This window comes from Cyprinodon tularosa, unplaced genomic scaffold (genome assembly GCF_016077235.1).
Source record: "Cyprinodon tularosa strain WSP-4 unplaced genomic scaffold, ASM1607723v1 ctg106, whole genome shotgun sequence".
Lineage (NCBI taxonomy): Eukaryota > Metazoa > Chordata > Actinopteri > Cyprinodontiformes > Cyprinodontidae > Cyprinodon > Cyprinodon tularosa.
In genome coordinates this window covers 1564306-1577428 of record NW_024037849.1, presented here as the reverse complement: position 1 = coordinate 1577428, position 13123 = coordinate 1564306, and the positions used below count along the sequence as shown (strand labels likewise).

Genomic DNA, 13123 nt, shown 5'->3' with positions numbered 1-13123 from the left:
CCTTTAGAAACCTTAAACACCATTCAACATCAAGCAATTAGAATTATTACTGGAGATATTAAAACAACATCTACAGCATATTTATTGGTAGAAACTGGAGAGCCACAATTAGGTATAAGAAGGGATCAGTTAGCCTTGATACTGGATACATTAAAACACATTTAAAATAAAGTTTAATTCATGTAATTTTTAAATTTATTTAAATATAGTTTTGAAAGGACTGTAAATGATAATAAATCTATCTAAAATGAAAGCTTATACATATATATATATATATATATATATATATATATATATATATATATATATATATATATATATATATATATATATATATATATATATATATATATTGGAGTTATTCCAGCAAAATTCATTACCTGATAGTTCCTTAAAATTAAAATTTTGATCGATTTTGTTTGACATCATTTTTTAAAATGTTGTTTCAGTCCAAATATACGGAAGAGGGTTAGGGCCACTGAAAAATCATAAAAAGTTAACTGATTTTTAAATTTTATTTCAGTATAATATGAAGAAAAAAGTCAGAATTCTGACTTTAATTTCAGAATTCTGACTTTTTTTAAGTGTTATGACTTTAATCTCAGGATTCTGACTTTTTTCTCAGAATTCTGACTTTAATCTCAGATTTCTGAATAAGAATTCAGAATTTTGGATCTTAATGTAGATGGGCACCATGAAGGAAGAGAGGGAGCACTCCGCTTCACTGACAAAGATGTGAGTTGTTTGGGAGGGCCAGTAACACACTGGTGAAAAATGACGAAATTAGGCAACTTTTTACGCGTCAGAATTCTGAGAAAAAAAGTCAGAAATCTTAGATTAAAGTCAGAATTCTGAGAAAAAAGTCTGAATTCTGAGATTAAAGTCAGAATTCTGAGAAAAAAAGTCAGAAATCTTAGATTAAAGTCAGAAATGTTAGATTAAAGTCAGAAATGTTAGATTAAAGTCAGAACTCTGAGATTAAAGTCAGAATTCTGAGGGAAAAAAAGTCTGAATTCTGAGATTACAGTCAGAATTCTGACTTCTTTCCCATATTAAACTGAAATAATGTTTAAAAATCAGTTAACTCTTTTTTTTTCCAGTGGCCCTAATCATCTTCCGTACTCTTCTGCACAAATAGTGTTGGCGGTAATGCATAGTGTTGTACGGCGTAGTGTTGTTTACCAACCGCCAAATAAAATTCCACAAAGAAGAGAGGAGACGAAGAAGAAGGTCTACAAACCGAGGTGACGATTGTTTGGTTCTGACGAATGGCCGCCATGACAGAAAGCTGCGTTCCTCACGATGATATCGAATCGGTCCGCATTTTTAACTCAATTCAACATATTAAGACAAAAACTTGAAACATTAGAAACCGACAAATAACCGAAAGTGTTGAACTGTTAGCTCTATATTTAGCCGAGAAGCTAACATACAGCTGAGCAGTTGACAAGAAAAAAAACATGGCGACCGTTTATGGGATAATCTTTTTTTTTTTTTTTTTTATGTTGCTGCTTTGTTTAGGTGGTTAACTTCAGGTGTTTTGGGAGTTCTTAGATGTCAAAAATGGCTGCTAGCGGATTTTCTCTCTGTACAGGTTCCTTTCCTGGAGGCGGTGACTGACACTGACGTGAGGCCGGGGGAAGATCTTGAAACATTGGAGGTTTGGCTCTGCTCTTGGCTTTTTACACACTAAAGCCGTAACAAAAGTAGTTTAAAAACATGTAAGATCCTAAATGTTTTTTTTTCTTCTGTTAACACGTTTAATCGCTGTAATTTTTTTTTTTTTTTTTTTTTTTGCTTACATTAGTGTAGCACAGTTTGGCCTGGAGGAGATCAACCTACTGAATTACTGAAGCCCAGGATGCTTCATTAATAGTCTTCAAGATAACTTTGCTGTTCTCATCATCCCTCAATGAAAGCTATTAAAAGCTTTTGATTTAGATCAAGAGAGTGTACCCAGCAAAGCAGGATGGGACCATGGTCATTACTGTTTGTATTGGTTCTGTTAGGCTTGGGCTAAACCAAACTATAAATATATTTACATATAAGGATAATTTGGGAGGGAGGCGCTTTTATTTTGCCAAACTTTATTGGTAATTTTGAAAATAATAATCCTTAAAGGAGCAGCCTATAGAAGCTGAAGCTCTGGTGGAGACAGAAAGAGGAGAGAAGCAGGAGGAAGTGGAGCTGGACATTCAGACAGCCTGTCCTCCTATAAAGGATGATTCCGCCACTGCGGAAGCAAAGGTAATGATTGTAAGAAAACACCCTTCATTTGAGACACAGTTAATCATGAAGGTCTGATTTCACAGTGATTCTAATTTCTTCTTTGAAAGTCTGGAAATCGTAGACATCCAAAAAGAAAAATGTTTTGAATTTTTTTTTACAATTTGTTAAACATTTCTGAATTTGAAACGAGTATGTAGATTCTTCCCACATACAGAGAAATATCTTCTCTTTTATTCTTGAACTATTTAAAAGATGTATTTCTTGTTTTTTCTATGTCCTATCAGTGATCTAGTGTTTCTGCTAAATATATAATTTCAATAGATTGATAAATAAAAGGGACATTTTAAACAGACCTAGTCCAAAGTATGTCTATTTCTACACCTTTATTTTTAACTTTTATTTGTTATTTTTTTCTCGATTAGTCAGCAGTTTCTTGTATCAATATTTGGAATCATCTTTCTGTGCACTTGTATGCATTTATATAATATTGAATCAAACACTTTTCGGGACGGTCATGTGTTTCCCTTGGATCAAACGCCCCAAATGGCTGTGTGTTACGACAACAGATGAAAGTGTGATTTGGAGCTTAAGTCATGGTCAAACGGGTAACTCCGCACATCTGAGATACATTAACAACAACCACCATGCTTTCAGCTAGTAATGTGTACTGAAAAAATAAAACTTGTATGCCCTGTTTTTCTCCCAGAAACTTGCCGAAAATGTTAAAAATTTCACAAGCGGCAGATGCTGGAGTTGGGGAAAAAAACGGAACAGTTGTTGCTCGATGTGCCACATCAACCTATCAGAGAAGCTGATCTGGGTGATGGCAGGGAGATGGACAGCACTGCTGAAGCAGAGCACTATTGTCACTCCTCTGAAATGTTGAAAACTTAAAGCAAATTATATTCGCTTTTGTTATTCTGGTGCCTACAGTTTGTACCATATACCAGAAGAACACCGTCTACTTCCAGTCTCCAAGAGCAGTAGCGGAAAGTCCCCCAAGAGGCTATCAGGCCTGAGGCAGCTGTTGGGGATTCCCAGTGACGATGCACTTTTGCTATGTGGGGGTCTATGAGCGAAATAATATTTTAAGGCAGGATCGTAATCTTGATGAACTAACTGCACAGGCGATGTTTTCAGGTAGACATTCTCGTATAAAAATATATTAAAACCAGCTTAATCAGCTTATCACAGCAAATATAGCAAAGAGCGTCTGACCTTAATCTGTACAAGCATCAAAAATGAAGAAACAGGCACTTTTTTGCGGCTCAAATAGTGGTTTGAATGTACCATTACACTTTCTGATTGTTTGAATTAACCTATGAAACATAAGATTGTACATAAAATGATCTCAGGTCTTCCTATGAAGTTTCCACCTCTAGTCATGTGCACATGCTTCCCATAATCAGGACAATAGTAGTGTTGTAACCAAGATAAAAAGGTTAGCTGCATACCACCTCAAAATGCAGAAAATGGCGCTTCAGAGAAGATACCCCCGGACGCCACACAAAGCCTAAAGATGTAATACACCAAGGGTTACACCCTATGAAATATTCACCGCTAAAATCCTGACATCCACTCTAAATTTTGCGCATTTTTATCCATTTTAAATTGGTGACTTAAGTTATAAAAAAAGTATATTTTTATATTTTGTAATAACTTTTCTTGATGTAAGATTTTTTTTTCCCAATTATTCAATACAGCTGGCACAATAAATTGCTAAAATATAATACTGTACTTTTTTTTTTTTCTTAACTCTGCATGTTGTTACAAATGTTTAGCCCTTCGTGTTATGGAAATATCCACTTGAAACAAGTTAAAACTCTGTTTTTTTTTTAGAAAATGTCTGATTATCAGTTAATTTTCCGTTCATTGATAAGATCAGTCAACTTTAGATGAATGAATTAATCCATGACTTGCATTCCAGGTTTTAATGTATTAATATTTCAATATGTTCAAAATTCTGGTTTGTATTTCAGAACTGGAAGCCTGGTTCCCGCTGCCGGGCAGTTTATTCAGAAGACGGATTGGTTTATCCTGCTGTGATTCTGTGGATTAAGGATCAGCGCTGCCGTGTTCGCTACGATGAATACAACAACGAGGAGGAAATGGATGTCAGCAGCCTGTTGCATCCCAACGAGCTTCATGGGCCGTGCAGAGCAGCTGGTGCAACCAAGGTTAAGATGATATTGGGGGGGAGGTTATTTAAAACATTAAAGTTCATGTTGAAGGACCTTTTACAGTCAAAAATGCAGAATTTCCAGGTAACTGGGGGTTTCTCTGTATAATATCTTTTGCGCTTTATCTTACTTAGGGCTGTGCAATACGACCTCAAATTAGGGCTGGGCGATATGGAAAAAAAACTATATCACGATATGGATTATTTTATATCACGATAACGATATATATCACGATAACGATATATATCACGATATGCCACAACTGATGTTGCATTTTATGTTTTCATAGTCCGTCAGATGGACAGGGTTGAAAAAAATCTTTCATTGACTATTTTTTACCCATCATCTTGTTTCCTAATATGAGAATCCCAACCTCAAACCAAGAACACCAGTTATGCAATTTGCGGCCATGACAGTGAACAGTATAGAATCTTGGCTAAAAAAAGTTAAGATAAAATAAAAAAGTTTATCACGATAGAAAAAATAGAGGAGAAAGGTCACGATAGACATGTTTCTCTCGTCCTCACGATATATATCGCCATATCGCCCAGCTCTACCTCAAATAAATATCATAATAAATTGACAGTTTTATCTCGATAACAATAAATGCTCTGACTTGTCTATCTAAAATAAAGGCATGTGCAGGAAATGCAACTGATTTATGTTAGGCTATGTGTCAGAAGCAAAAATTGTCCTTTAGCACTTCTTCACTAGTCTCATCCACCATTCTCTTGGTTTATGCATCTGACTGGATCGGTGGAGTCACGTTATTAGACACACTGCCGTGTCGTAATAGGGAAGGAAATACCAGCCACCTTCCAACACAGACAAAACAGCAGCATTAAGTTTATTTATTTTACCCACATGCGAAAATTGTCTCCTGTTAAAGTGGTGAATGACGGTAACGGTAAAAATCTGGTTTATCGCCAAGTTCTAAGCTTGTATATGTCTGATTTTCTATAACAAGGATTTGTTACAAAACATTTACAAACTATTTGTTGGTCCTGCAGGGTTACAGCTTGAGGGTCAACCCAGGCAGCAGTAAATCGGACTGGAAAAGAAGCAGGAGGGATGAAAGCAAGGGAGACCGAGGAGGAGAGAGGGAGACAACAGTAAGAGATGATTCAAACTTCAGCAGGGTTTGCGTCTTTTAAAGTTTTGGTTCTGATGACCGGGATCTCCATAACAGAAACGGCGTTAGCTTCTATATAAACTGTATCTAGATCTACTGTTTTAAAGGTTTTATTTGGTACTTTGCTAGGTAAAGATTGAAAAAGGAAACGGAATCTGGGAAGCACATAGATTCTTTTTGACTTAAACCTCACCAATCAATCTCAGGGTTAAAATATCCCATCTGGCAAAGTCCACTTTTAATTTAGTTATGAATTTTTCCTATAATTTGCCTTAAATAAATTTGCATTCTTTGGTGTGATAGTAACACCCAGGTATTTAAAACCTACAGTGGCTAATTAAAGGTGTGAGATTATATTAAATTCTACAGGCCAGTTTCCAGTCAGCATCATTGCCTCAGACTCATTTTGAGCTTTTTATAGCCAGGTATTTCAACATAAGACCGGAGGGCTATCATCAAGACCAGGATAGAAGCAAAGAGATCTGACAAAAATAAGATGTCATCTGGAAATAATGCAACTATATGAATATGTCCACGCTGGTGCGTTATCCTTTGATCTGAGAATTTAATCTGTTCCAGAGGTTCAGAGCTAAGTGCAAATAAAAATGGCGAAAAAACATCACCGTAATATGTTCCCCTTCCTATATTAATTCCTACACTAAATCCTATATATTTTTAGGTCTTCTGGAGGTATAGCCAGTCTACTCTATCAAATGCCTTTTCAGCATAAATTCCAAGAAGCATTAAGGTAGTATTTCTTGTGATTGCAATTGAATGTAAATTTAGAAAATATATTTTTACCTTGGTTTGCAGAAATAAATCCTCTCTAGCCAGGGTTGACAAAATAAGATGTTTTTTTTTTTACTTGCTTTAAGTTTCTTTCAATCAAGCCTTATTATAAAACATTTTCTACTTCACCATAAATATGAATTTACGGCTTTCGCCAGTGTTTTATTGTGTTCTCTGCAAAGCTAACCTATTTATTCCTACGTGGTTTTTCTGTTCTGTTGGCCTTTCCATGTTGTTGTGTTGTGGTCTATCAGTGCTAATGAATGGTAATGTGAAAAACTTGATTATTCGTTTCACTTTGATATTTTTTAAACCTATAAGTTGGAGTAGGATAAGTCTCACTATTGTTGCCCTTGGATATTTTTAGATGAAAAAGGGAGCTGGCAATCAGAGTAAAATAGACGAGGAAGCAGCAGAGAAGAGGAATTTCGCAAACTTTTTCCCACCTTTCACTCCTCCTCGCATTGGCTCCATGGTAAATTTCATATTTTGTTTGACAAACCAAATGTAAAACCACATTTGTTTTGTTCTTTTTAGTTTGTTGTTTTTCTAATGTCACTAAAGAGAGATTCTGTTTATTTCTTTTATTTATTTAGAAAATGTAAATATATTTTAACATTTTTCAAAAATGTATTAAGTTTAAAGATTTTTGAGTTTAGGGGTAATTGGGCTCAGGTTTTCTGGTTTAAATCCCAGAGGTTGCTGCTCTAGCAAGTCCCTCAGCCCGGTAATGGTAGTGGCCAACTGCCTTGTAATTGATGTGTCAGATGCAGAGAACAAATTTCATTGGAATGTTAAATGTTGCTTGAAAAAACTAATGATGATCCTTAAACAACTTGAATGATTTAATTAGAATAACATGTTTCATATATTAGGACATTTCAGAAAGCATAGAGTAATTCAGACTGCTTTAAAGGGATGAAGGGACAGAGACGAAATAAATGTTAAAAATAATTAATATATAAGCTCTGGTTTGTTAAAAGCAATGAACTAAAAACTTTTTAATATAGATCTAGAACATGATAGACATGCATGTTAACTGCTTTTAGCCATAGAATTTTAGCAATGTAAGGAGTTTTTTCAAAAGCTAAGTAGCATAGAAGCTAAATGCTGCTTCTCCTGGGAGCACAGAATAATCAGGTCTCTGAAGGCTACGTTAACTAGATGTCTTGAATTGTGGGGGACTGCGCAGCATTTTTCCCTTCTTTCCACTTGTACCATAAATGGAAACAATATCCCAGCTTTGACTGGGTTACATTCTAAAAAGTAAAAAAAAAAAGGTAAATAATAATTTGATTACAGTTGCTGTTAAATTTAAAAAGCAAAGCTACAGTCATTGTCACAGAGCTATGCAATTTTTAGTTAAAATGGCTAGATGGGGCCTTAGTGATGACTAAAATGCACACATAATACGAAACAGAACAGGGAGGATTTTATTATATACAAAATATATGTTTAAAGAAAAGAAAATTCAGGGATAACAAAAACTGCAAAAAGGTCTAATTGAGGCAGCTAAACAGGATTCTTGGAAAACTTTTGTGAAGTTTGCAGACGTTATTTTTCCAATTTCATACTGAGGGGAACGCAATGTAAAACAAACACTGTTAAAGGGAGTCGCATGATGGATGCACAGCAGAAAAAGCGGCTTGTATTACCACTTGTTCCTCTTCATATGCATCCTTGTTATCCCACTTTTGGCCTCTAACATAAAGTTTAGACCCAAAACCATCCAGGCATTTTTTCCTGTCAGGATTTGGATGTGTTTTTGTATGAGCTGCAGCTGTTTGATTATTTTTTATAACATACAGTCGTATAGATACACAAAACTAGAAGTGGTTCCATCAGAATGTGGTTTCTGGATTATGTTGTTTCTTCTTCAGTGGTGTTTGATGGTCAGGAGGTTCTCAGATTATTGGGAACTGTTTGGTTATGATGTTTGCAGATTTAGAACATCCTGTTCCAATGCTAAGATGTTGATCACATTTTGTATTAACCGTTTATTTTTCTAATGGTTACCATCAGTGCCTAACTGTTTCAACTTTATTTTATGTTTAGTTGCATTTTTTGTAAGGAATTCTGGTGTGTAGTGATCTGTCAGTGACTCAGCACACTCGTCTCTCTCTTTAGGACCCACTGTCCTCCATCCCTTCTCCTCCTCCTTGGACGTTTTTTGAGAACGATAAAGGCGATTGTCTGGATGTCAATGCCATCACAAACATGTTGATGATGTGGTACATGTGTGGCTTCCATACTGGCTCCTACCTGGTCAGTAAAACATTGTCTCTGATCTGCAGCCTGTTATTTATAATCTGTTAACAACCTGAATCAGATCGGGGATGGGTCCAAAATGATCCAAAATCGTCCAAAGGGGCGAATGATTTTCCCACCAGTTTAAAGTAAACTTTTTGTACGATGGTTATTAATTTTATACTCATGTGTTTGTGTTTCAGGCTCAGCAGAAATCTAAATCCTCCTCTAAAGACTAACTAAAAGATCACCCCTGAAAATGCATGAAGACTGAGGTAAAGACAGACTTTAAAGTTTAAGAATTGCTGCCATCTAGTGGTTAAATTGCAGATAGCATCCACTTATGTGTTTCACCATAGTTACCAGCATATTGGGACTTAAAGGAATAGTACACCCAAAACATGATTAGCCTTCATTTTCTACTCACCCCCATGCTGAACAACACTCTGGAGTACTTTTTTGATATCTCAAATGCATCTGGAGATCTGGGAGGCTTCTTGCTGTCTGCTGACATTCAAATAATGGAGGTCCATAGCGCCCGAGGCAGAAAGGTCCATAAAAGTCCACAAAAAACGTGTCAATATTCCTCCATACTGCTCGTCCAATGTATTCCAAGTGTCCTGAGTGGGTAGCGTCCATAATTTACTCGAAACGAAGTCATTTAGAATGTTTTTAGAGCCTAAACAGTAGTGTATAGGATTTCCTAAAAGCGCGTTCACGAGTCTACGGAAACCGCGGCAGACCAAACCAGATAAAGTGCGCATTCAGCGTCTTCTCTGCCAATAATGCAAGCGTAGAAGAAGAAATGTGCTGTTTACCTGTGCAAAGAAAGAAACAACGAAAGAAAAATGTCTGAGGACTTCAGTGTTGAGGAAGAGCATGAGTTCTTTGCCGAGCTGAATGCGCACTTTCGTCTGGTTTGGTCTGCCGCGGTTTCCGTAGACTCGTAAACGCGCTTTTAGGAAATCCTATACACTACTGTTTAGGCTCTAAAAACATTCTAAATGACTTCGTTTCGAGTAAATTATGGAAGCTACCCACTCAGGACACTTGGAATACATTGGACGAGCAGTATGGAGGAATAATGACACGTTTTTTGTGGACCTTTATGGACCTTTCTGCCTTGGGCGCCATAGACCTCCATTATTTGAATGTCAGCAGACAGCAAGAAGCCTCCCAGATCTCCAGATGCATTTGAGATATCAAAAAAGTACTCCAGGGTGTTGTTCAGCATGGGGGTGAGTAGAAAATGAAGGCTAATCATGTTTTGGGTGTACTATTCCTTTAAGGTGGTGCTGTTTTGGATTCTCCTCATCAGTTTGTTATTCACCAACAGTAACAACATACGTGTAACTAAACTCTAAAGTCTGTGGAAGTATACATGGTGCATCCAAAAATAGTTTTAAAAAAAGTTAAAGAAAACATGGTGAAAAACATGGAGCACCTTGTGAGCCACTGAGTATATTAAACTGGCAAGTATGTTTGCAATAGGCTCTTTCCCAGTTAAATTAGAGGGTTAACACAGGTTTTTCAAACATAGGTCGACCAGATAACGATTGGCATTTGGCTCCCCTCCCATTTTTTATTTTTGTAACCCAGTTCGCTTGCCAAGGCATTTGACCCAGGTCTATGCGGGTCAATTAGTTGTTCTCCCTGCTACTGAAAACCGATTGTTCCCGGGTTTAATTGGGTTTTTTCTGCCAGTGGAAAACGGGTACATGTAATCTATATTTATTCATCTTTTTAAGTCATATTAGGTTTTCTCTAAGCCAAATTTTCAATGTAGATGTTGGCTTTGGAAGGTGAAGGTAGAAAAATAAGTAGCATATATAAACAGTAGAGATGTTTACATGAATATAGGTGTTTGGAGTAAAGGGCTGATGGGAATATCATGCAGAAGCTCCAATTCTGATCAGATTAAGTGTAAGTTGAATTTTATTCAATACAAGAGTGATACTTTATGCCAAAGAGCTTCTATCTGAACACTTTCTACCATGTCATTCTGATTGGTGCAGATTTACCTAACTGCACCTGTTGGAAGAAGAGCAGGGCTGTACTTTGAGGCAGCACAGAGCTGTGAGGGATGCTAATCTTCTTTTATGTAATCCAGGGACAGCTACAGTGTGAGTAGCTGAGCCTGTAGCTTTAATATGGAAAGCAAAGCCTCAGGCTGGGTCCAAATGTCCACCCTACCCATTGTATAGAGCACAGTATAGTGGTTATGCAGTTTAAATGTGTGTCCGAACAAAAGCATTATGGGGGCAAGAAAGATGGCACAAACACCATGTGGGGAGCCAGAGTCATGTGGCCTATGGGGAGCGAAAAATGGTGAACATCTGTTTGAATGGCCTGTTAACTGAGTTCCCTATAAAGTCCACTATATATTTCCCGCTCTATATAGTGATTGAGGGATTTAGGGGTTAGGGCAGATGTTCGGGCACAGCCTAAGTTGCCCTCAGCACCCAACACTGGTCAATTCTGGGCTCTCAGGTGAGTCAGAACTAGCTCAGTTTTGTGTTTAGTTTCTTTTTGGTTAACTTTTACTCTACAGTTACTCTCCATTAATGAGGGGACCCCTCATGCACGTAAAAAGTTGCCTAATTCCATCATTTTCCACCAATGTGTCACTGGCCCTCTCAAACAAAAGCTGAGTGCTCCGACATCTCTTCTTTCACGGTACCCATCTACATTAAGATCCAAAATTTTGAGAAAACATTAACATCTCATGTTAAACTGACATAAACTTTAAAAATCAGTTAACTTTTTTTTTTTCCAGTGGCCCTAATCTTCTTCCGTAGAAATGGAGCTAACTATCAGTCAATTTTTATTCCAGATCATGAGGCACAAAACATAGAAAATGTCAATACTGATAAATACTTTAGTGCTTCTGTCTTTTTGAGGGACTCTGTCTTTTATTCTGCTTCTCTGAAGTTGAAAGAAACTGTCTAGGATGAGAGATTTAACAACCAACTGAACTGTACACGACTTCCTCCCAAACCTCTGCGCTTAATCATGTTGTCTGCTCTGATCTCTTGCATCATATCAAATCTAATACCTTCTCCAACAGATGCAGTATGACCTATTGTCCTTACAGGAAGTTTTATTTTGAAAGTTAACTGTTTGCTTCCTCATATTCTGAAAAGATCCTGATTTTTTTTTCTGTCTTGTTGATGAGCTAATTGGATCAAACAGGAATCCTAGTGTGGCAAAAACCTGCTTCAGAAAGATCGTGTTTCCTGAGGAATTCAGAGTTCATGGGTTGAAATATCTCTGCTTTGTTTCATTTTCTTTAGGGTCGGGGAGAAAAGGCAACAGTTTGTTGTTCTGGCTTTTCGTTTGGACCTTTTTGGAACAAAGAAGCACTTTTTTTTATTTTTTTTATTTTTTTGTGGTTTAAACATTATTTGATGCTTTGGGGAAAAAACAATCTTTGGAAATTGTATAGGTTAGTTGTTTTGTTCAAGGTTATTAAACACTTTTTTTTTTTTTTTTTTCATTGTAAATTACATGAGGCTTTGAAAGGAAATTAGATTAAAATTTTAGTAAAGCTAAAATCATTTGTTGAAGAGAAATAGTTGTGTATGTATTACAGATTCATGCATTTTCATTGTATTCGGATATTAAATCCTGTTTATTGAAGGACCTGGGTTAAATCTGTGTCTTATTTCTGCTCCACGCTGATCTTCCTCAGCATTGATTCTCCTGCTGTCTGATGCATGTTGACTTCATCGTGCAAAGATTAAAGCATTGGGTGCTTTGACGTAAATGGTGACACAGAGAGACCCTGATGATCTGCAGCTCTTCCTGTCAGTCTGCTTACTATAAAGGAACATCCTGTCTAAATTCTTACAAGGGTACCTCAGGCTCCAAGAGCTTAGTAAAATGTTGATTTGTTTCCTTGCAATTTATGCACATTTATCACTTGTCAAAAGATTTGTGGCTATAATCAGAACAGATCAGATTTACCAAAGTATCTGCAAAGTTATAAACTCTTAGATTTAATCATCTCCACTTTTGTCACGGTCTTAAGTTTAAGTCATGGAGGTAAAGGGGTGGATGTTTTTAACACACTTCAAAAATGTCTTTATACATTACAGTCTATGATCACACTTAGGGCTTTATCTATTTTTAAGTGTGTTTTTTTTGTTTGTTTTTTTTAAAGTAAACATTTCGAAAGTCTTATTTCTGAGGACTTTTATAAACTTAGCCAAAGAAATATTCTAAGTTTGTTCAGGCATCTGTATTTACAGTCTTTCTGGGGCTTTTATTTTGTTAATATTGATTGAGGTCTGAGAGTCTTAAATAAAACTTTTCACAAATTTGCAGTAATAAGACCTGAGAGAGGAGGGCAAACACCAAAAAAGCCAGAATAAGGTTTATGTTCTTGACCCAAGTTCAGCATATGAAAACTTTTCATGTGGATTTTAATGTTTGGCTCATTTTTTTCTATAGTTTTTTCTCAGTTTTGCATATAGATGCTATAAGTTATGTTAGGGAAGAGCAACCGCAGCTTTGAGCATTAAAATCAGAGATTTCTGTGGACAGC

General features: G+C 36.4%; 1 protein-coding gene across 1 annotated transcript; it reads left to right on the top strand.

Moving 5' to 3' along the window:
* Nucleotides 1–6553: 6553 nt before the first annotated feature.
* On the top strand, nucleotides 6554–12230 carry LOC119784183 (survival motor neuron protein-like). The gene is made up of 4 exons (XM_038286130.1): nucleotides 6554–6805; nucleotides 8458–8595; nucleotides 8781–8852; nucleotides 11871–12230. The coding sequence occupies exons 1-3, from the start codon at nucleotides 6698–6700 to the stop codon at nucleotides 8814–8816; spliced, it is 282 nt and encodes a 93-aa protein (XP_038142058.1). The 5' UTR covers nucleotides 6554–6697; the 3' UTR covers nucleotides 8817–8852; nucleotides 11871–12230.
* Nucleotides 12231–13123: the final 893 nt, after the last annotated feature.

Bases quoted from the DNA above. Each gene is read 5' to 3' on its own strand.
- LOC119784183 (XM_038286130.1), top strand. From the start codon at position 6,698: ATGAAAAAGGGAGCTGGCAATCAGAGTAAAATAGACGAGGAAGCAGCA. The intron at 6,806-8,457 runs GTAAATTTCATA...CTCTCTCTTTAG, and splicing joins CTCCTCGCATTGGCTCCATG to GACCCACTGTCCTCCATCCC. The intron at 8,596-8,780 runs GTCAGTAAAACA...TTTGTGTTTCAG, and splicing joins TCCATACTGGCTCCTACCTG to GCTCAGCAGAAATCTAAATC.